The sequence below is a fragment of the Drosophila sulfurigaster genome, chromosome 3, assembly GCF_023558435.1.
Source record: "Drosophila sulfurigaster albostrigata strain 15112-1811.04 chromosome 3, ASM2355843v2, whole genome shotgun sequence".
In the NCBI taxonomy this organism is placed as follows: Eukaryota; Metazoa; Arthropoda; class Insecta; order Diptera; family Drosophilidae; genus Drosophila; species Drosophila sulfurigaster.
In genome coordinates, this window is record NC_084883.1 from 31,122,631 (window position 1) to 31,141,812 (window position 19,182).

General features: G+C 39.6%; 8 protein-coding genes across 8 annotated transcripts; 4 read left to right on the forward strand and 4 right to left on the reverse strand.

The window, feature by feature from the left end:
- Positions 1 to 22: 22 nt before the first annotated feature.
- LOC133845423 (probable peptidoglycan muropeptide transporter SLC46) lies at positions 23 to 3,254 on the forward strand. Its single transcript, XM_062279881.1, has 8 exons — positions 23 to 296; positions 367 to 627; positions 734 to 923; positions 986 to 1,293; positions 1,348 to 1,493; positions 1,863 to 2,052; positions 2,123 to 2,279; positions 2,343 to 3,254. Exons 1-8 carry the CDS (start codon positions 47 to 49, stop codon positions 2,398 to 2,400), a joined length of 1,560 nt encoding a protein of 519 aa, XP_062135865.1. The 5' UTR covers positions 23 to 46; the 3' UTR covers positions 2,401 to 3,254.
- Positions 3,255 to 3,558: 304 nt separating this feature from the next.
- Positions 3,559 to 7,436, forward strand: LOC133845422 (probable peptidoglycan muropeptide transporter SLC46). The gene is made up of 10 exons (XM_062279880.1): positions 3,559 to 4,375; positions 4,442 to 4,551; positions 4,611 to 4,761; positions 5,321 to 5,504; positions 5,558 to 6,204; positions 6,279 to 6,415; positions 6,469 to 6,658; positions 6,717 to 6,764; positions 6,837 to 6,945; positions 7,030 to 7,436. Exons 1-10 carry the CDS (start codon positions 4,249 to 4,251, stop codon positions 7,085 to 7,087), a joined length of 1,761 nt encoding a protein of 586 aa, XP_062135864.1. The 5' UTR covers positions 3,559 to 4,248; the 3' UTR covers positions 7,088 to 7,436.
- On the reverse strand, positions 7,252 to 10,793 carry LOC133845424 (probable peptidoglycan muropeptide transporter SLC46). Its single transcript, XM_062279882.1, has 7 exons — positions 10,189 to 10,793; positions 10,013 to 10,125; positions 9,032 to 9,182; positions 8,786 to 8,969; positions 8,063 to 8,712; positions 7,847 to 8,003; positions 7,252 to 7,786 (listed from the first exon to the last, which is right to left on the reverse strand). Exons 1-7 carry the CDS (start codon positions 10,415 to 10,417, stop codon positions 7,723 to 7,725), a joined length of 1,548 nt encoding a protein of 515 aa, XP_062135866.1. The 5' UTR covers positions 10,418 to 10,793; the 3' UTR covers positions 7,252 to 7,722.
- A 398-nt stretch (positions 10,794 to 11,191) lies between these two features.
- Positions 11,192 to 12,405, reverse strand: LOC133841428 (pre-mRNA-splicing factor 38). Its single transcript, XM_062273887.1, has one exon. The coding sequence runs from the start codon at positions 12,358 to 12,360 to the stop codon at positions 11,320 to 11,322; it is 1,041 nt and encodes a 346-aa protein (XP_062129871.1). The 5' UTR covers positions 12,361 to 12,405; the 3' UTR covers positions 11,192 to 11,319.
- Positions 12,406 to 12,742: 337 nt separating this feature from the next.
- LOC133841429 (charged multivesicular body protein 4b) lies at positions 12,743 to 14,748 on the forward strand. The gene is made up of 4 exons (XM_062273888.1): positions 12,743 to 13,056; positions 13,586 to 13,763; positions 13,819 to 14,105; positions 14,415 to 14,748. The coding sequence occupies exons 1-4, from the start codon at positions 12,879 to 12,881 to the stop codon at positions 14,453 to 14,455; spliced, it is 684 nt and encodes a 227-aa protein (XP_062129872.1). The 5' UTR covers positions 12,743 to 12,878; the 3' UTR covers positions 14,456 to 14,748.
- A 484-nt stretch (positions 14,749 to 15,232) lies between these two features.
- Positions 15,233 to 16,241, forward strand: LOC133841430 (uncharacterized). Its single transcript, XM_062273889.1, has 2 exons — positions 15,233 to 15,358; positions 15,432 to 16,241. Exons 1-2 carry the CDS (start codon positions 15,323 to 15,325, stop codon positions 15,822 to 15,824), a joined length of 429 nt encoding a protein of 142 aa, XP_062129873.1. The 5' UTR covers positions 15,233 to 15,322; the 3' UTR covers positions 15,825 to 16,241.
- On the reverse strand, positions 15,809 to 16,272 carry LOC133841431 (U6 snRNA-associated Sm-like protein LSm6). The gene is made up of 2 exons (XM_062273890.1): positions 16,090 to 16,272; positions 15,809 to 16,033 (listed from the first exon to the last, which is right to left on the reverse strand). Exons 1-2 carry the CDS (start codon positions 16,178 to 16,180, stop codon positions 15,885 to 15,887), a joined length of 240 nt encoding a protein of 79 aa, XP_062129874.1. The 5' UTR covers positions 16,181 to 16,272; the 3' UTR covers positions 15,809 to 15,884.
- A 321-nt stretch (positions 16,273 to 16,593) lies between these two features.
- LOC133841432 (uncharacterized) lies at positions 16,594 to 17,940 on the reverse strand. The gene is made up of 3 exons (XM_062273891.1): positions 17,800 to 17,940; positions 16,953 to 17,038; positions 16,594 to 16,871 (listed from the first exon to the last, which is right to left on the reverse strand). The coding sequence occupies exons 1-3, from the start codon at positions 17,827 to 17,829 to the stop codon at positions 16,754 to 16,756; spliced, it is 234 nt and encodes a 77-aa protein (XP_062129875.1). The 5' UTR covers positions 17,830 to 17,940; the 3' UTR covers positions 16,594 to 16,753.
- Between the last annotated feature and the right edge of the window lie 1,242 nt (positions 17,941 to 19,182).

A 19,182-nucleotide genomic window follows, 5' to 3' on the forward strand; every position in this document is an offset into this window, starting at 1 on the left:
TTGATTCGCTTTTCATGGCAGTTGTCGTCTCAGTCGCAAATTAATTATGGACGAGGAACCGCATGCACACGAGAACTTAGTCGCCGCTGCAAGGCGAGAAAGCACAAGCCTTTCTAGCCATAGTGAGGACAGGCTTTCCCAGCATAGTGCTTCCAAAAACAGTGAGGACAACTCTTCGCAAAGTCCAATACTAAGTAATGAACCGACTATTAACCAAGTCGAGCCAGCTGCTAGTCCAAGAAGCTTTTTGTTGGAGCCTATGATATTGGTATTACTCTTTGCATACAACTTTTCTTGTAAGTGTGCAAAACTCTTGAAGATAAGATATATGATAACTACATGTATGTGTATGCTTATGTTTTGCAGCCACTGTGCTGAAGTCACAAATCATTTATCAGAGCTGCACAGCAGGCTTTGGCTATTCGGATGCGGTTTGTCAGCTACTGGGCACCAAAAATGCCACAAATGAGACAAAAAGAATCGAGGATGAAGTGCAGCCATATGCAGCTAAAGTGTTTCTGACCATTAAGATTGTTGAATGCGTCATTCCAGCATTTTGTGGCCTCTTCGTTGGCGCCTTTGCCGATCGCTATGGGCGGAAGCCGCTGCTGCTAGCTTCTTATTTGGGTGAGAGATGTTTGCGCTGCTCAACACTGTGTTGATATCGACAATGTTTTTCGATACACAAATTTGAATTTCGTATTAACGATAATTAACTGACATTCCCGCACAGGCTACGCTCTGCAATATCTTCTCTCTGCCTGCATTGCCTATGTGACAATGCAACGAAGTGGGATGGTAAGTCCTTGGTTCTATGTGCTGACCATTTTACCACTCTCATTCCTGGGCAGCAGTGTTACCTACTCTGTGGCTGCTGTGTGCTTCATTGGTGATGTGTCAACTGGCAAAATGCGATCCTACAGGTAATCAATACCAATCACGATCAATTCACATTACATGTTTTAACAGTTTTGTTTTTGCTTAGAATGATTGCCTATGAACTGTGCATCTATGTGGGACTGCTGCTGGGTAGCTTTGCCTCTGGCTATGTGTATGAAGCCACCAATGCTTATATTATCTTTGTCATCTCTGCGGGTTCTGTGTTCTTTGCTCTGTTCACCATGGCTGTCCTTTTACCAGAGAGTCTAACCATAAGGCAACAGAGTGTGGCTGCCCGCCAGGAATTTATGATTATGGATTTGTGGCGCAGCAGCGCAAGACGACGCGAGTTTTGCGATCGCTCCATACTTATATTGCTGATCTGTGTATTGCTGCTAACTGCTTTTGTGTCGGGTAAGCCAAGCTTAGAACATTAACTTACAGATCTTATTAATTCGGAATTTTCAGATGGCAGCAACTCGGTGTTCTATATGTTTATGCGCGCAAAGTTCCACTGGACTGTGCGTGAGTTCACCAACTATGAGACTGTTAGCATTCTGGTTCCAGCTGTGGCTGGCTCTGGTGGTATGCTCTTCCTTTGGTCGTTGCGTCAGGTAGAGATCTTACTATATATATTTATATATTATAATGACTCTTGCGAAATTATCGTATGTTTAAAAATCAAGTTTTATAGAAGTGCGTTTTGTCTTATTTGTTGCACTATGAATTGGAACATTGCTTTCCAACTTTAGATGGACAAGAAATTCCGATTACTTAATTCATTATTTAATATTATTTAAAATTATGCTCTTACAGAGAAGCCACATATCTGTGTGCAGAGGCATATTTAAATTCTTTTAGTAACTTAACAAAAATCTCCATGTGAAACATAATTGCTTAGCTTAAAGTCACGATAATTTCGCTAAACGGTTCGTTTATAGACTATGTAAACTTTCAATTGTAATTCAATTGCCTATTTTTAGTGCACCAAATCTGCGATTCTTTGGCTGGCGATGATTTCGCTGCTGAGTCATGCTTCTAGTAGTTTGATGAAAGCATTTGCATTTGTCGACTGGCAAATCTACTTGGCGATCGGCTTGGGAGTGTTCAAATCGCTGGTGAATCCGATGTGTCGCACTATGATAACAAACCTGCTTCCCGCCGATGAGCGAGGTTCGTGGAACATTAGAAATCAATTTGGGTTGTGTCTAGTCTTGTTTTGTTTACCCATTTTATATTTTAGGTAAAGTCTTTGCCATGATCAGTGTTCTGCAGACGCTGTCGCCCTTTGTCTCCTCTACGTTGTATGTGATCTTCTATACCCTGACTTTGAGCACAGCACCGAGCTTTTTTAATTTGATCAGTGCCAATTTATTTGGACTGGCAATTGTTCTCCTTTTGTACGTAATCTAATTTATTATCTCTATTTATGCTAATTTGATTTTTCAACTTCCTTTTTGTAGAGTTGTTTGGCGCAAAAAATCGGAAAATGCTCCACATTATGAAGCCGTGTTTAAGTAATAAGTTTAAACATATTTTTAATGAAATAATAGTGCATAAGTAAGACTCAACAAAAAAAGGTGATTTAATTTCTGCCAGTCATTTGGTAATTTGCACATCGTTTATAACAAATTGACTGGTACCAGACAACAGGGATTACCATTTGCATATTAAACGAACTTCATATATGTTAGCCGTAGATCTTCAGCCAATTACTGTGGGGGGATTTTTGTTGACAATTCTTAAGAGGAGTAAACAAGCTAACAATTCAATAATTAATTCATTGTAAAACCACTTTCTATCGGTTATAACATTCGCATTATGTTGAAATTCGAAACATCGAGTGTTTTATATAGTATAGGTTGTTTTTTTTTTATATGGGTTAATATATCAAAACATTGTTGTTAATTTACGAAAAATGGCGTGTGCGCCGTAGTCACTTGACTGTGATGAATATCGGAAAAAATAAATAAATAACCCGAAAATAAGAAAAAAACAAAGTAAACCAATAATTGGTGATAATTTCGCTCGCTAATTTTAAATTAGACGGTAAATTTGTTAATTCCCTTGACTTAATATTTATATGTCATCACAAATAATCAACTTAGTAGGTGCCATAGAATATTTTTAACAATTTCCACCGCAAGAAAAAAATACAAACAATTTCGAATTTTCATATTTTAATTGAATTAATTTTCATGCTATAGAAATTTGTTTTCACCTTTCGAATTCACAACGAATTGATTACACAATAAACAAAAATTTCCATGCAATAGAAATAGTAAAAAAAATTTAAGTTAATTAAGGAAATTATAATTTTTTGTGTTATCAAACATTTGGCTTTAACACAAATAAAAATTACCGATGTCAAAAGATCATTTCGCGCTTTCATTTTAGTGGAGATTCTCTTTTTCTATCTCTCTCGCTCTCTATTACCAGCTGATGTTGTTTGTGCTCTTGGCTATGATTGGATTTGGATTGGCAAACAACTTTGGAAACAATAGCAACGATAACAATAATAACACGAGAGATAAAACATCCAACACAAAATGAGGCTAGAGAAGAATCTGTATACCTGGGGATTAAACGAAACAACGCGGCGGGGGGAAGTGGCGACAGGTGCGACGGAGCCAGGGAGTTGACAAAAACTTATTTAAGCCCGCAGCTGAGCGAAATCAGATTCAAACGAATCGGAAACGTTGCGGTTGTCGTTTGTTTTTGGCGTCGTCGTCGTCGTCGCTCTATTCGCTACCCAGTTGTAGTTGCCGTGACGAGCTTCTGGAGCCGCTAATAGTCGCCGCTCGTGGCTGCCCACTAAGGGGGAACGGAATTTTTAGAGAATCATCTGATATATACTATTTGTACACAATACAAATGTTGGACTTTTTATGAACAAGTGCTGTGCGGCATACCTGTGTTTGGCACATAGAGAGTTGCTATTGCAAATCGGAATCGGTATATAAGCGCACAGACTTTGAGAACTTCACTGAAATTGTAAAAAGAATAGTCGGAGTGAAAATACATAAACAAAGCGCCGGCTTCGAGTTCTAAATCAATTCAAATTACTGAGCAAGATTGCACTTTAAAAATATTACGTATACGTCGGTGGAATGGATGTGTGAATAGTTGTTATCGAAAATTGGCATTGTTTGAGGTCGCCCGAAACTAATTAAAATACCTATAATGCAACTACCTGAATTGAATAATTAAACCAAATAGTGAAACCAAAGAGACAAATAGTAATAAAACAAATATAGGCGCATTGAACTTGCGCCTTGCTCAAATATTTGAAATAATCGTAATAAACACACACATTGATAAGTAATTGCAAATTTCGTGTGCTGCTGACCAAAATCAACAAAAACCAATATGGTCGAGAAGGTCGCACACACCTTCAGTCTGCAGCGACTGCGAACTGTCCAATGGAACCGAATTTTCCACATGTTCTACATTGAACCGGTTGTGTTTATGCTGCTCTTCTCGCTGACCCTGTCTAGTGAGTGTGCGATGTCAGTGATCTTTGGCAAAGATTTTACAGCCAAAACTATTATCTATTTTGCAGATACAATTATGAGGAATCAGGTTATATACCAGACGTGCACGGTGATTTTTCATTACAACGTCAGTGACTGCAAATTGCTTGACGATAAAAATGCCAGCACCGAGATTAAAGTTTGTTTTATACAATTTTTGTTGTATAATCCCAGGAATAATTGATATGCTAATTGCAGGCAATTGAAACGGAACTGCAACCCTATGTGGCGAATCTGTTTTTATCCCGCACACTGCTCGAAAGCATTGTGCCTGCCTTCTGTGGGCTGTTCATTGGTTCCTGGTCGGATCACTATGGACGCAAGCCATTGCTCATCGTGTCGATGATAGGTAAGTAGAGGGTGTTGCTAATATTTATACGACAGACTGAGGGACATATTTCAACGCAAAGAAAAAAACCTTAAATGTAAGGATATTCAAATTTGACCGAGTTTGGCTTAACTTAATATGTCAGAGCTTTCAACGCACAGACAAAAAAGTATAGAGCAGGGAGTGTCCAATTTACGCAGAGTCTAGTTCTTAATAAAATGGCTTTGTTAAAACATTCGTAATTGATTTGGGTCAAACTTGCTAACCCTTGCTATAGAACGGATGTTTCATCGCATATTAAAAATTGGGTAAAGTTAGAAGGTAAAATTTATTGTGAAACGAGATGGTGTTCCCTAAAATTATCCACTTCAAGAGGGTCAAAGTTACCATCCGATTATGACAGACTTTTTAAAGACACCGAAAATAAGGGTAAAGCACAGATATCAACTCAGAAATGGGAGTAAGGCTAGATGACTGCTCTTCATCCTACACAATATTTCCTTGTGCAATAAGAGATCAATCTTAAATTACATTAACAAATATGTTATTTACTTACTTGCAATTGGATATTTGGCTGCAGGCTTTGCTGCTTCGTTTCTAGTCACTGCCGCCATATGTGAGCTCTCCAGTTACTATGTGATCAATCCCTGGTGGTATATTGCGGCAGCTGTGCCGCATTCCATGCTCGGCGGCAATTGTGTGTTCTCCGTCGCCGCGCTCTGCTTCATATCGGATATAACTGATACCAAGACAAGACCTTATCGGTGGGTAAATCAGTGATAGTTCATTGCCTATAATAATTACTCGACTATTGCAGCATGATCTTCATGGAGTCACTGTTCTTCATTGGTCTGACAAGCGGTTCGCTGTTGTCCAGTTTTGTGTATGCTGCCACAAGTGCATCGATCACCATTGGCATCTCCGGCTGCATAACGACAGTGGGCACACTCTTTGTCATCTTCGTTGTGCCCGAGAGTCTTCACATACGACTGGAGCAGGAGGCCAAGGAGGCGAGTGAAGCTGCTGCCAAGAAGGAAAAGGAAATGCCCATTACAGGCGCTGATTTGCAGTTGGATTGTGTGTCCATCGATTGTCCGCCAAATCTTATGAACGACACTGATGATGAGGATGCTGCGTCCATGAAGAAGAAGCCGCATGTCGATGTGTTGCCAACACCAGCGACTCCCGCCATGACCATCGATGAGGATCTGCTGGCAAAGTATGTGGAACGTCTGCCGCCCAAGGTTTTGGCCCAGGCCAGAGCACAGGAAAAGGCGATGTCACAATCGCCGTCGCAAACGCAAACGCAGTGCAAACCGAACCCGGATGAAAAGCGAGCTGGATTGTTTAGCTTCAAACACATTCGTGATATGGTTAACACCTGTGTGAAGCCTCGCGAAAATCACGCGCGTGCTATTATTTGGCTGGTCACATGTGCCATGTGTCTGTCCATCTTTGTTTTCGGTGAGATCTCCTCAGTTTGGCTGCAGTGTCTTAAGATTAAACTGTTTTTTGCTCTCCCTCTCTCTCTCTTGCAGATGGCGTCATGACTGTGATGTATTTGTTTGTGCGTGAAAAGTTCCATTGGTCTGTCCGGGATTACACGTTTTACGAGACGGTGGCGCATCTGGTGCCCATGATAGGTGCTCTCATTGGTTTTCTGATTCTTCGCAAGGTGAGTGCAATTCAAATAGTTTCTGTGTTTCAGTACTAATTGATTTATGACAGGTCTTCCGCCTGTCCGTGGTTACATTGGGACTGCTCGCTTTCTTCTCCGAGATACTCAATCATCTGGCCAGAGGTTTATCCACGCAGCCTTGGCACATGTATCTCTCGGTTGTCCTGGGCTTCTTCCGCTCCATTGGCGGTCCCATGTGTCGTACGATTGTGTCCAACATTGTGCCAGCCTCAGATCTGGGTAGGTCTTACTTCAATTCATCTTTAGTTCCACTTTAAAGTATGTTTTCGCTTTGCAGGCAAAATATTCTCAATTAAAAATGTGCTACAATCGTTTGCGCCGTTCGGTGAGTTCTCTCAAAAAAACACAAACAGTATTAGTATTCATTAATATGTTGTTAATTTCATGCCTAATTTAGTCGCCGCTCCGCTTTACACACTGATATATAAGAGCACACTTTCCTACTATCCGGGACTGTTCAACTTTGTCAGCGCTGCGTTGTATGTGGTCGCATTTGTGTTCATGGGGTGAGTTGTATACAAATATATAGTATACTATATATCCATATAAGAGACTCCGCTAATTGTTGAAAAACTTATACTTCTTTTTAGCTGTGTGCTGCGCATCAAGTTTATGCATAAACAATATTACGCCAAGGTGTTAAAATAAACAATCAATTTCCACTTCCATGTAGCTCGATTAGTTTATCACTAATAATTATTTATAATTAATTTTATGTAAATGTGATGGCGCTTGATGCGCTAATTCTGTAATAAGCGAAAATAAAACTTCACAAGTACAACGAATTTACAATTCACAAATTAACAAAACAATTCCATTTTTAAGACTATTTATTTTCAAAGGTGGCAAACGGGAAACTCTCAACTGCGTTAAACTATCAGTTCATGAGATCTTATATGTATTTTTATTTTGATATACTGTTCGTTAATTTTCGGTATTGATATTTACAGATTTATTGGTCTCAGCAATCAGTGTACTTCTAATATTGTCAGTTGCAACGGCAGTTAATAAAAAAGTATTGACAAACAATCACAATCACAATTTCGAGTACATTCACAAAAAATTGATTTATAAAATGTTGTGTTCAACAAATATATATGTACATATAAAAAAACAGTTATTAACCACGCTAATACTTGTGGAATATCAAACTGATATATCGTCTTTTAAAAATGTGTCTAGACATCACATACTTTAAGCAAATGGAGTCCATTAATTGTCTGTAAGGTAGATAAAATTGAACTAAGCCCCAGCAGCCAAGGTAACTAATCCTCTCTCTTCGATTAGCTGCCAATCTGTTTATAGGGGCTGCCACTGCCCATCGACTTGACAATGCCAAAGATGATGCTGCAAGCAAAGAATAGATTAACACATTTCAATAAATATTATTCAATTTAAGCTACTTACGCCATTAGAATGTAGCAGAGAAATGCCATGCCGGCGCTGATGAAGTTGAATGCACCCGGATAAAAGGCCACAGTTGCTTTGTAGACAGCCGTATAAAGTGGCGCAGCTACCAAAGGCGACACCATTTCCATGGATGTAGTCAACGCGAATATTTTACCTATTTAGCAGAAAAAGTTCATCAATATGAAGTGACCACAGTTTACGGTTAATACTTACCAACATCTGTACCTGGTGCCACATGCGAAAGTATTGCTCGACACATGGGACCGAGGACGCCGCGCATCATGCCCAGCGTCATGCCAACATACATCTCTATCGGCACCGTGGCCGTTGCCCTCACGGTGCTCTCGAGAACGCAAGCAGCGAGGGCCAGCATCGCAATGCCGACGGTGGACACTCGGAGCACTCGTCGTAGCACAAACATGCCTGCCACGCTGCCCACAATTTGAATGATAATGCGTGCGGCATTGAACTGGCTAATCTCCTTGATGGTCCAGTTGAATTGTTCGCGTAAAAAGAGCACGCTCACCGTATTCTCGCCCTCCATGTCGAAGATGCTAATGGTGAGAGCAACCATCGTTAGCCAGATGATGGCTCGATCGAAGTTAGCGCGGGGCAGCAAACAGGTTCGCACCAGATCTTTGACAAGGCTAAAGCGGAAGAACTCGCGTATTTTTGATCCGTGATGCATCTGCTCTGGTGGCAAGCTCTCCGGCACCAAAAAGACCACATAAATCAAACCCAGGAGCATTAATCCCGCAGCAATGCCAAAGAGAATAACCGAGCCAGTAAAAGCATATATATAACCACTTGCCACATTGCCAACCATCAAGCCCGTGCAGAGGGATGCTTCATTGAGCACCATGCTAAATAAATATAGAAAACCACAAACTTACGATGAAGATTTTAAATGAGCAACTCTTAATTGACTTAGCTTACCGAACTGCTCGTCTTTTTTCATTCGCCACATCCGAGATGTAGCAATAAATGCCGGTAATAAGTGCACAGGTGCCACCACTTAAAACGGACGGCACGGAGGGCAGCAGGAACCACCATGGACTTATGTTCCTGAACGTCGTCACCTCCGCAATGCCAATTAGAATCGTTGCACCAGCAACATAGCCTGAAAAACACAAGATATTAATACAATATTATACACTAGTTAAGTTAATGACTTTAACTCACCTGTAAACACAGTTAACAAAATCGGACGACGTCCGAACTTATCCGACCATGGACCAATGAAAAGGCTAACGAATGCGGGTATAATACTTTCCAGTAAAGAAATTGCCATCGTTATATCAGCCGAATAAGATTGCACCTTAACTTCCAGTTTCTGTAAAATGTAATTCAGATTGTTTATCAATTATATCACAAAAAGTATACAACTGTTCTTAAAGGTATTATACATATGAATCATACATGTCCGTGCTAAACACGAAATTCCCTTCATTGATTTGTGCTTGACAATTAGTCATAAAACATTTGCATTACTTTGGGACACTGATAAGAAACTCGCACAATGAACGCTGTTCCACTTATGATATGCTTTAGCTCTGGCGATTTGTCTTATCAGCTTGGACAATTGATTTTTAATGTATTCGTTGTTTAATAGTTATGCGTTACAACGCATCTTCAAGTGAAGCGCCCGCATATAATTAAATTGAAATAAATATGTCAAGTACTGGATGATGATCTAATATAAGTAGAGAACTGAAACTAGTGTTTATAAGAATAAGAAATTATCTCATTTTAGAAGTATTCCAAAATTATAAGGTAGAAATTAGATTTCACAAAACTGTTTCCTTAAATTTTTAACTTCAGCCTAATCTAAAAATATCAAAGCTGAATAAAAAATTAAAAATGAATGATTGATTATTCATTTTTCCGACATAATTAGAATATGGAGTGAGCAAACGATATTTATTTACTTTACGATGTCGTGAAAATGGGATGCTGGTACAATAATGGGATGCTTGAATAAAAATTACAAAAAAAATGCAGCGTGAAACTTTTTGCTTTTAATGCGTCCTTCGCAGTGATTAAACCGTATAACGATAACACATTTTGCAGAAGCCGGAACACTTTTGTGGCTATAGTATACTCATTCACATAATATATATATGTATTTAATAATTGTATAATCGTCATTATTTATTTACTCACTTTGGTAGCTTCAGAGCCACGATCGTTGCCCAGCAGCGGCTCGCAGTCCGATTCATTGTAGTGCATGATAGTGACACAGGTCTGGTACAGTATCTGATTCTGTATAACCGCCCCTAAAATCAGTAATATTCCAATGTACCCGCAATAAAAGTTGTTCATCAGCATTAGAAGCTTACCAATCAAACTGCGAGCCATGAATATGAAGAAAACTGCTGGCTCCAGTATAAACCATTTGGCCGGGCCTAATCCTGAGCTATTATCTTCAGGAGTTGCAGCTGCATTTGCGGGATTAAGATCTGCTTCTGGTCCTGAGTGGGCGGCATCCAGTAGCCGTGGTGTATCGTTGGACACAAACTCCTCATCTTCGTTATCGCTCACCAAATGCGCTTCATCGGATCGATTCATTTTGGTGATTTCGCGTTTTTGTTTCCAAAAATATTAGAATTTCGATTTGAAACAGTAATGTTCGATTATATTGTAGACAAAGAAACTAGCAACTCATTCTGATGTTGTTTTTGCCATAACTCGAACTTTTATCGCATAATCTGTGCGCGTCGAGCTCAACGCAGTCACTAAAAACAATAAACGCTCTTTACAATATGCGACGCTGACGCGTCCACTTCCACTGGTTTATTTTATCTGTGAGTGTGTGTGTAATTTAGCTTAATAATACTTGTATTCCGTTACTGTTTATACTCCTCGCATTGCTGCTTAGTTAATAAAATTGTAGCTCAGTAATGCACAATAACTTTTTGCGCTTTTGAAACTTTCTAAACACAAAGCTTTCCACTGTTGACCGCAACAGCTGATATTGTTTATCATGCCATTTTGAGTAATTCTCTTCTTCTATCTGCTAATAAAACGCAAAAGTTCCACTTGTCGCGTCAACACAACCCTGTAGTATCGAACACTAGTTCGCGACAGGTGAACACACTACTCACTAAGAAACCAACTCTACATTTCAAAATTTCGTTTAGTTCTTTAAAAATGCACATTGTTTTATTGATAGATAAAACTTAATTATTCATTTTTGAATTTGATTAGCATATTAACTGCTTTTTTTTCTCAACTTTAATGTTGTTAAAATTGTTCGAGTCTGCTTACCTTATGGTCACTCTGGTAAGTACCCATGTAGGGAGTATTATGATAGATAGTTAAAGCATTGGCAATCTTTATTTCAGAGCTGCATAAATTAAGAAGTCGCCTTAAGTTCTCTGACCTCCCAATCCTTAAGATAGTACACAAGTCGCCACATTTTATACTCTTTCTTTTAATGTTTTTTAAAACTTACAACTAAAAGTTCATTCCTAATAACGTCGACGTTCGCGATCGCTGCGCGAGTCCCGTTCACGATGCTCGTAGCGATTGCCACGATCCCGATCTCGTTCTCGTTCCCTTTCTCTTTCACCATGTCGATCACGTTCCCGCTCTCGCTCACGGTCTCGATCCCGTCTATCTCGCTCCTGTCTATTCTCATTGCGGCCAGAGTTTCGACGGTCGTAGTCATCAGTGTAGCCATTGCTGCCGCTGTTCTGCGTGTCCCTGTTGCGCACTCGATTGCGCTGTCGATCGTACTCCTCCAGGTCGTCATAATAATCTCTAGAGCGAGCGTTGCCGCTGGCTCCAGCACGTCGATCTCTGTCCCGCTCTCGACTACGTGACTTGGACTTAGAGCGACCACGACGCGGTCGTCGAATTGCAGTTGTTGCACTGTTCTTTTGCCGACTATTCGAGTCTTTGTCGTCCGCATCTTTGGCTTCCTCGTCGCTGGGTACCTCATCATCCAGATCTTCGTCCAGCACCGACACCTTGGGCTCTAGCTCGTTGTTTTCCTCAAGAATCGAACGCTTTTGTATGCGCGGGAGTATAATGTCGCACACACGATCATTCCGCAACAACTCGTCTATATATTCGTCCATATAAACGATCTCGAACTGTCCGGCGCGATTCTGTCGCCGCAACTTGCGATTGTCGATGTAAAGCGGCTCAAGATATTTGTAGCAATCGATGGCCGCTCCAGTGAGTCGCAAATAGAAGGCGCCCAGGGCGCGCACATATTTGAATTCTTCGTTCTTGATGAATTCCACCACAATGTCCTTTTCCGGCTGTATCTGCAGCATCTTCAATGTGAGGCACAAGAATTGTGTAGGCCGAATGTTGCCGCCATAAACGCCGCCAACAAAACGCAGCTCCATCGCTTTGTCTACGAGCAGCTCGGCGGTAAGGGCAAAACATTGTTCCTTCCAGTATTTGGAGTCGTAGATGCGGGAGCGTATAATCTTTTCAATTAGATACTGCGGATTCGTGCCGTGCACGTTTTTTGCTTCTTTTACCGTGCGATTTGCCATTTTTATGTTTTGTTTTCAATCATTGCTTTCGATCTAGAGGTGTACAAATACCGATGGCCACTGCTATCGATGTTTAGAAAATATTTAAATTATCGATGATTAATGGCAAGCAATTTTTTTGCGGTCAGAAATGTAATTACCTTCATTTTACAAGTAAATAGAAGTAAGAATAAAAAGAGATCTATTGATTTTACTATGCTTTCAAATAGTTTTTTTCTCAACTAATTTGAAATCATGAGTCGAAGTATTTATATATATATTAATTTTTTTGTTTATATTTACAAATTGAAAACATTAGAGAAATCGATTTATCAGAGCTGCCCACTTGCATGCTTATCGTTTTGCAAATCAGTTATTTTTGGGATGCAGACGATACATTTTTTCGATAACACGATGACGCACACTCGTCCATAGACAAAAACACCAGACTTCGCGTAGGAGACAAAACGCAATTAGGAAAAATCTTAAAATAAGTGGAATTCGGGCAAGTTGAGCTTGTGGAAAAACCAGAAAACAAAATGAGTTTCTTTGGCAAAATGTTTGGTGGAAAAAAGGAGGTGGCGCCGACGACAGGCGAGGCGATACAAAAGCTGCGCGAGACAGAGAACATGCTGATGAAGAAACAGGAGTTTCTCGAGTCAAAAATTGAAGAGGAGTTGAATACAGCACGCAAAAATGCATCCAAAAACAAAAGAGGTATGTGCTTGCATCAAGACCAACCACAAAATCTGGTGAGTTTGTCTAGTGCATTGAATGGATGGATGGACGATGGTTTTAAATCATAGTTTGTAGACTATGATAATCAGCAGGTTGATTGAACGTCGCTATGACTCATTTCTTGTGTTGCTTTGTTATTGTTCTTCTTGCGTTAGTTTCCAAAAAAATAAAAATCCCCATTACCATGCTAGAGATAAAAGACTTAAAAGAAAAAGTAGCTAAACACAACAATTATCTGTATTTCTTCGCCTTTCTTTTTAACTAAACATCCGCATACCATGATGACTCCTCCTTGCCCCGGGAAACGCAACTCGCATTTTGCTACTAACAAAAAAAGAACGTAATATAAACATAATTCACATTATCAAGCAATTCGTAGAGTAATCATTAAATTCAATTGGGCGCACATACATCGATTAATTGAGCTAACAAAATTCGTCATCACATTTTGTTTTGTTTACTTTAACAATTTCGCCCGCATTTTGCTAATCTTGCATTTTACTTGCAGTTGCTTTGCAAGCGCTCAAAAAGAAGAAGCGTCTGGAGAAGCAGCTACAGCAAATCGATGGCACGCTGTCCACCATTGAGATGCAACGTGAGGCTTTGGAGAGCGCCAACACAAACACTGCCGTCTTGACCACGATGAAGAATGCCGCCGACGCCCTGAAACATGCTCATCAACACATGTGAGTAAAGCATAATATACATATTAGTCCTTTCTTACTGACCGATGTATTGCAGGGATGTGGACAAGGTGCATGACATGATGGACGATATTGCCGAACAACAAGATGTGGCCAAGGAAATCTCCGATGCCATTTCCAATCCCGTTGCCTTTGGCGCCGATCTGGATGACGAGGATCTCGAGCGGGAACTCGATGAGTTGGAGCAAGAGAACTTTGATAAAGAGATTATTGGCATCCCAGAGCCAACGCCCACGTTGCCAGAAGCGCCATCCGAAGACTTGCCGGAGAAGGCCAAGGAGAAGAAGAAGGCGCCACCTGCAGCAGCTGCACTGGCCGATGATGGTGAGTTTATTAAGTATATGTTTTAAATGAATTCACCTAAATATCAATAGTATTGGTAACGATTGTTATGATACAATCAAAAGAAAACAATTAATTTCAAAACTTGTTATTTTATACTTATGATACTTCAAAAATAATGATTAATATCAAGTTGTTTAATAAATTTCCTATTAATCATTATTTAATATTAGCAACAGTGTGCTTCATATCCTTATAAATGAATTGCACTGTATTTATATGTTATGTTAAGTGCCATGTAGAATTTTGTGTAATATGTATTTTAATGATTTTTTTTTAATTTTCTTACAGATGATCCAGATGTCAAGCAATTGCTGCAATGGGCCAACTAAAAACGCTATTGAAATCTCCTCCCCCTCATTGTTTTATTTTGCTAGTTTCATTTTGAACAATTTCTTTTGTTTGCAATTGAAGAATGGATTAAGGAAATCAAATGTCATTTGGAAAATGCAAAAGAAGCTCTGGTTTTAATTGCGAAAAAAGAAAACAATTATCATGATACATGCGTATTATTCAAAATAGCAATGTGATTTTATAAATATTAATAATAACAAAATAAAAGAAAATAGTCAGCAGGCCACACAACACGTCACACACATAGAACACCGTTATTAACAAAAAACAATATTGCGCATATTCTATTATTTCTTTTTCTTTTGCTGTTTCGGCAACACAACGAAACGAAAAACGATATTTAAAATAAATTAAATATAATGGCTTTATGCAGTTGCATCTTTGTTTTGTTGCAAGCTACGCGTGGAGACAAACGAGATTCATTAACAAACATCTGATAAGCAACTGATCAAAAAGGTGCCTCAATAAAAATAGAGAGGGAGAGCAAGAGAGAGACAAGTTGTCACAGCTGCAGCGAAGCGATGTCGCACAGTGGGCATTTTGGTTGAGTGGGTCGCGTCATGCATATCAATTAATTAGCCCAGGTTGTCACCAGTTGCCCAGTTGATGGTGCGTGTTTCATTTGGCTGCTTGGCTTGGCAAGATTGAGTAATTCGGCAATGTGATTACAACAAAATACAAGAGTGGAAAACAGATGGCAAATCGTTGGGACAACTGTCCACAATACAATACTACTGGCCGAATTTATTCAAATCAGTTGAATTTCGTGTGAGGAAGCGAGTAGGTGCTTTTGCTGCTAGTCTTGACCAGCTTCACATCAATTAGCTAAATTCAAAGCAATTGCAATGGGCAAATACGTCTTAATTGCAGTCGCATTAATGGTAAATGTGCAATTAACTAAAGCCCACCTCATTCCAAAAGCATCGAACTTAACCTTGTGCATTCCGTTAACAGTGCCTGCAAATACCGGCGACGCGTGCAACACTTTACGAGGGCTTTGACTTCTCCAACGTCGATCTGGTGAACTTTGAATACTTTAAGAATCTCGCATCGCAGGATCCACGCACAGGAGCTCAAGCCAATCCCATATTGGTGCACTTTCAGAAGAAGAAAGCCGTATTGGATTACATAGAGCGACTGTTTTTGGGTAACTCGCCATTCCAACAGCCCAGCGAAATTCCCTTCGATCCACACTTTGGACGCGCCTGGCGACCAACTTACGAACGAAAATTTGGACGGCGCGGCGAGCGTTTAATCGCGGCCCTGGGCTCTGGTTACTCGCTTAAGCAATTGCGACACTTTGGTGCCATTCCCTACGAATATGGCACAAGTTACTATCGAAGTTGATTTATTTAGAAAAGTGAGTTGTGTTGGTGTAATTTATGAAATAAACTTAAGATCCTAAAACTACACTCTTCGTTTTTGGGTGGATATATAGAGCACATTGTTGCCGCGTATAAATGCATCACCATATTTATTCTTTAGTTGACCATTAACGTATTCCTCCGTCTGATCCAATGCAATGTTCATGTAGCCATCCAGACAAGCCAAAACTCCTGGAAAATTAACGAAATCAGAAGTCGAACAAGCCGGTAACATGTTTTCTCTTTACCTCGATAATCTACGCCGTTGTTTAGCTTAACGGCAACTGGGCGGCCATGGATTTGATTGATGAACTGTGACAGAGCTTCCTTGCGTGACATTTTGAGTTTTTGATTGTTCAATTAATATTTCAACTTTTAATTACAGCTAAACACTACCAAATGATGTGCGTGAAGTTTTTCAGTGTGACCACAATTAAAATATCGAAATATAGAAAAATGTACCAAAAAACACCATGCACGTTATAACTTGGTAACATTTAAGAAATTCATTTATTTTTATTTATAATTTGTTATTTATTTAATATTGCTTTTAAAAGTCAATATATTTATTTACTACCTAATCGTAACTCTTATTCAAGCGAATAAGAAATATATTATAAATGCAAATTGATCATTTATTTATATATGTATATGCCATTCACATGAAACCGTTAATGTTTCAATTCGCCATCTAGCGGCGAGAAGTAGTACAAATCATACCATATGGCGCAAACTTTGAAAATGCGTTTGGGTTTAAAATATTTTAGGATATATTATTATATAGGTAACTAGTAATTACAATTAACACTGGCTACTATGCTCTTCGCCTATTACTTAAACTGGTAGAACAGAAGTTTACGCAGGCAATCATAAAATATATAAATTAATTACAAATATGAATGTTAATTCTGCTTAATGGATGCCTTCCAATGGTGTGTAGGTCTTGTATTGATATAGCTCAGGGCCACCGAATCCATAGAGCAGTTTTCCTTTGCCATTTTCATCGTAGTATGGATAGCGATATTTGGGTCTGGGTTTCAGGAAGAGAGTATGGGAAATGTAATTAGAGAGAATTACGCATATGGCGGAAATATTATGGAAGTTTTCTTACCTTTCAAAGTATTGGAAGTTGGGGGCTTTTGGTTCAAGCGCGGCATACGAAGTGTTCGCAACAAAAGCGATAATAAGCAAAATGAGCTGCAAAATATAAATTAGATTTTGGCCATTTTAGAGATTATGAGGCATGTGCATGTAAAATCAAAAGTAATGCCGGCTCATTAGTTCAGTGTGTCAGGTAGATAAATATGTAATTATAATGAATGCACGACTTGCGAAGTCTTGCATGAGTTGAAATCAAGTAAAAGCAACAACAACAATAACAGCAACAGCGGTTATTGCCATCGTTATGCAATGCAGAGAGCAACAACAACAATTACCACAACAAACAAGTGCTGCGCTTGAGCACAGCTTTGAGATTATGACACAATTCGCTGCCGCTTAAATTGGTCAACATACACAGAGAGACAGAGAGAGATGCAGAGCGCGAGAGTGTGAGGAAGTGAGAGGCGAAGAGCAACTGATCGTGTTGCGATCATTGCGGAATTGGGCAATGAGCACATTTCAAGGTCTCTCAAGAGGGCTAAAACAACAAGCGGATTACAAATTTGGCACGACATCAATTCACAAAATGTGTCGAAGACAACGGCAACGACGAAGATAGACAACAAGAGAGTTCCAACATTGAGAATTCCAGTCACGGCCACGCCGCCGCTGTGTTGGACACTTTTCTTTTTGGTGCGACTTTCGCGCAGGCGCAGCACGGAAATTGTGTCAACGGACGCCCAGAGCAGACGATGGACGTGCGACTTTTGCGTTGGTCATGTTAATTGAGGGGGTCAACAAAAAACAAAAAAAAAAATGCTTGCGAGTGAAATGCTGCAGCCACTTGTCAGACTTACGGGCAACAGCAATGTAAACAAATTTGCCATGGCTTCGAATTGAATTTCTATTGTGGTTTAAAATGCTAACGGTTTAAAGTTTTCGTCGTTTTTTTTTTTACTGCTTCGCTGCGAAGTTCGCGTTGTTTGCCGCACGCGTTTGCTTTGGTAACTGAATTCCAGTTAAGCCAACGCAATGCTGAAGAGCACAAAAGCTTACAGCAAAAGCTCTGCGCTCATAGCACAGCATGAAAGCTCGGCTTGAGCTGCAGTCTGCAGCAGCATTGCCATTACACACAACAACAATTGATCTGGCTTGCAAGATTTGCAGAACTTTTGCGCTCGTTTAACAGCGTCTAATGAAAGTGAAAGTCCTGTCTGTTAAGTAACACCTGAGCTAATGTTAATGTTGCATCGCTTCCCGACTGGCATTTCAATGCCGGAAATCTCAATAGGCTTTTGTTGAATTGGTTTGCAAGCGCAAACTTGTCAGCTAAAATGTATGGGGGCAACGTGAGGCAAAGCACGTAAGTAGTTAAAAGAGGTGAATAAAGAGAGAGCGAGAGCGAGAGAGAGTGGGAGTTTAAGAGCGCCATCGCACAGCTGTTGGACGCTGCATTGCTGCGCAAAAATATATCGGAATCGAGGCCAAAATACTAGAGTGCTTGATAGTTGTCGTTATCGTTGTTGTTGTTGTTGTTATTGTTTATTGCTGCCGTGTTGTCATTGTGGATGTCTTTCATTTTCTGGTTTCGCCTCAAGTGGATGACTTGACTTCCATTCAATGTTGATGATGATCAAGACATTATGTAACTTCTGCAACAATAAAACGCCCAACCAGTTTATCATTGTCGCTTCGTCTCTTTCTCTTCTCTTCATCTTGTGCCATTTTCCATTGGCAGTCTTGCGTGCTTTCTTCATGGCCCGGCTAAAAAGCACGACAACTCGCAAATTGTATTTGATTTGCTTTAATGCCTGCTACTCAAAGGGCTGAGGGGTATTATTCACGCTAGATTTAAAGCTACAGATACCAGATGAACTTGGAATTCTATGGAGATCCTCTTTACAACTTAATAATATGATCCTAATTGTGAGATAAATACTTGAGTTTTAGTACTCATAATTATAATTATACTTAAAAAGGTTTCTAAGAGTTTCATAACAATCTGACAATAAACTTGTATAATATACATATGTAAAAATGCAATCATTTTATAGAATGAATATCATGTATTGGACTCACACATATGTATGTATGTATGTATTTATTTTATTTTTCTTTTTTCTTTTAATGAGTATCTCGCTGTCGAGCACACTCTACAGCAGCTATCCTACTTGTATTTTTTCCTGAGACAGGTGGCGACAACCTTTGTCGCACTTAGTTCCGTCTGTGATTAACTCAAT

Excerpts from the sequence above, each read along its gene's own strand:
- LOC133841428 (XM_062273887.1), bottom strand. The coding sequence starts at position 12,360 with ATGGCAAATCGCACGGTAAAAGAAGCAAAAAACGTGCACGGCACGAAT.
- LOC133845424 (XM_062279882.1), bottom strand. The coding sequence starts at position 10,417 with ATGAATCGATCCGATGAAGCGCATTTGGTGAGCGATAACGAAGATGAG. Across the intron at positions 10,126-10,188 it reads CATGGCTCGCAGTTTGATTG|GGGCGGTTATACAGAATCAG; the intron begins GTAAGCTTCTAA and ends TACTGATTTTAG. Across the intron at positions 8,970-9,031 it reads TTTGTTAACTGTGTTTACAG|GCTATGTTGCTGGTGCAACG; the intron begins GTGAGTTAAAGT and ends TGTGTTTTTCAG.
- LOC133845423 (XM_062279881.1), top strand. The coding sequence starts at position 47 with ATGGACGAGGAACCGCATGCACACGAGAACTTAGTCGCCGCTGCAAGG. Across the intron at positions 1,494-1,862 it reads TCCTTTGGTCGTTGCGTCAG|TGCACCAAATCTGCGATTCT; the intron begins GTAGAGATCTTA and ends GCCTATTTTTAG. Across the intron at positions 2,053-2,122 it reads GCTTCCCGCCGATGAGCGAG|GTAAAGTCTTTGCCATGATC; the intron begins GTTCGTGGAACA and ends TTTATATTTTAG.
- LOC133845422 (XM_062279880.1), top strand. The coding sequence starts at position 4,249 with ATGGTCGAGAAGGTCGCACACACCTTCAGTCTGCAGCGACTGCGAACT. Across the intron at positions 4,762-5,320 it reads GCTCATCGTGTCGATGATAG|GCTTTGCTGCTTCGTTTCTA; the intron begins GTAAGTAGAGGG and ends ATTTGGCTGCAG. Across the intron at positions 6,946-7,029 it reads GTCGCATTTGTGTTCATGGG|CTGTGTGCTGCGCATCAAGT; the intron begins GTGAGTTGTATA and ends ACTTCTTTTTAG.
- LOC133841431 (XM_062273890.1), bottom strand. The coding sequence starts at position 16,180 with ATGTCACGCAAGGAAGCTCTGTCACAGTTCATCAATCAAATCCATGGC. Across the intron at positions 16,034-16,089 it reads CAACGGCGTAGATTATCGAG|GAGTTTTGGCTTGTCTGGAT; the intron begins GTAAAGAGAAAA and ends TTAATTTTCCAG.
- LOC133841429 (XM_062273888.1), top strand. The coding sequence starts at position 12,879 with ATGAGTTTCTTTGGCAAAATGTTTGGTGGAAAAAAGGAGGTGGCGCCG. Across the intron at positions 13,057-13,585 it reads TGCATCCAAAAACAAAAGAG|TTGCTTTGCAAGCGCTCAAA; the intron begins GTATGTGCTTGC and ends TTTTACTTGCAG. Across the intron at positions 13,764-13,818 it reads AAACATGCTCATCAACACAT|GGATGTGGACAAGGTGCATG; the intron begins GTGAGTAAAGCA and ends GATGTATTGCAG.
- LOC133841432 (XM_062273891.1), bottom strand. The coding sequence starts at position 17,829 with ATGGCAAATTTGTTTACATTGCTGTTGCCC. Across the intron at positions 17,039-17,799 it reads TGTTTACATTGCTGTTGCCC|CTCATTTTGCTTATTATCGC; the intron begins GTAAGTCTGACA and ends TATATTTTGCAG. Across the intron at positions 16,872-16,952 it reads AACTTCCAATACTTTGAAAG|ACCCAAATATCGCTATCCAT; the intron begins GTAAGAAAACTT and ends CCTGAAACCCAG.
- LOC133841430 (XM_062273889.1), top strand. The coding sequence starts at position 15,323 with ATGGGCAAATACGTCTTAATTGCAGTCGCATTAATG. Across the intron at positions 15,359-15,431 it reads TAATTGCAGTCGCATTAATG|TGCCTGCAAATACCGGCGAC; the intron begins GTAAATGTGCAA and ends TTCCGTTAACAG.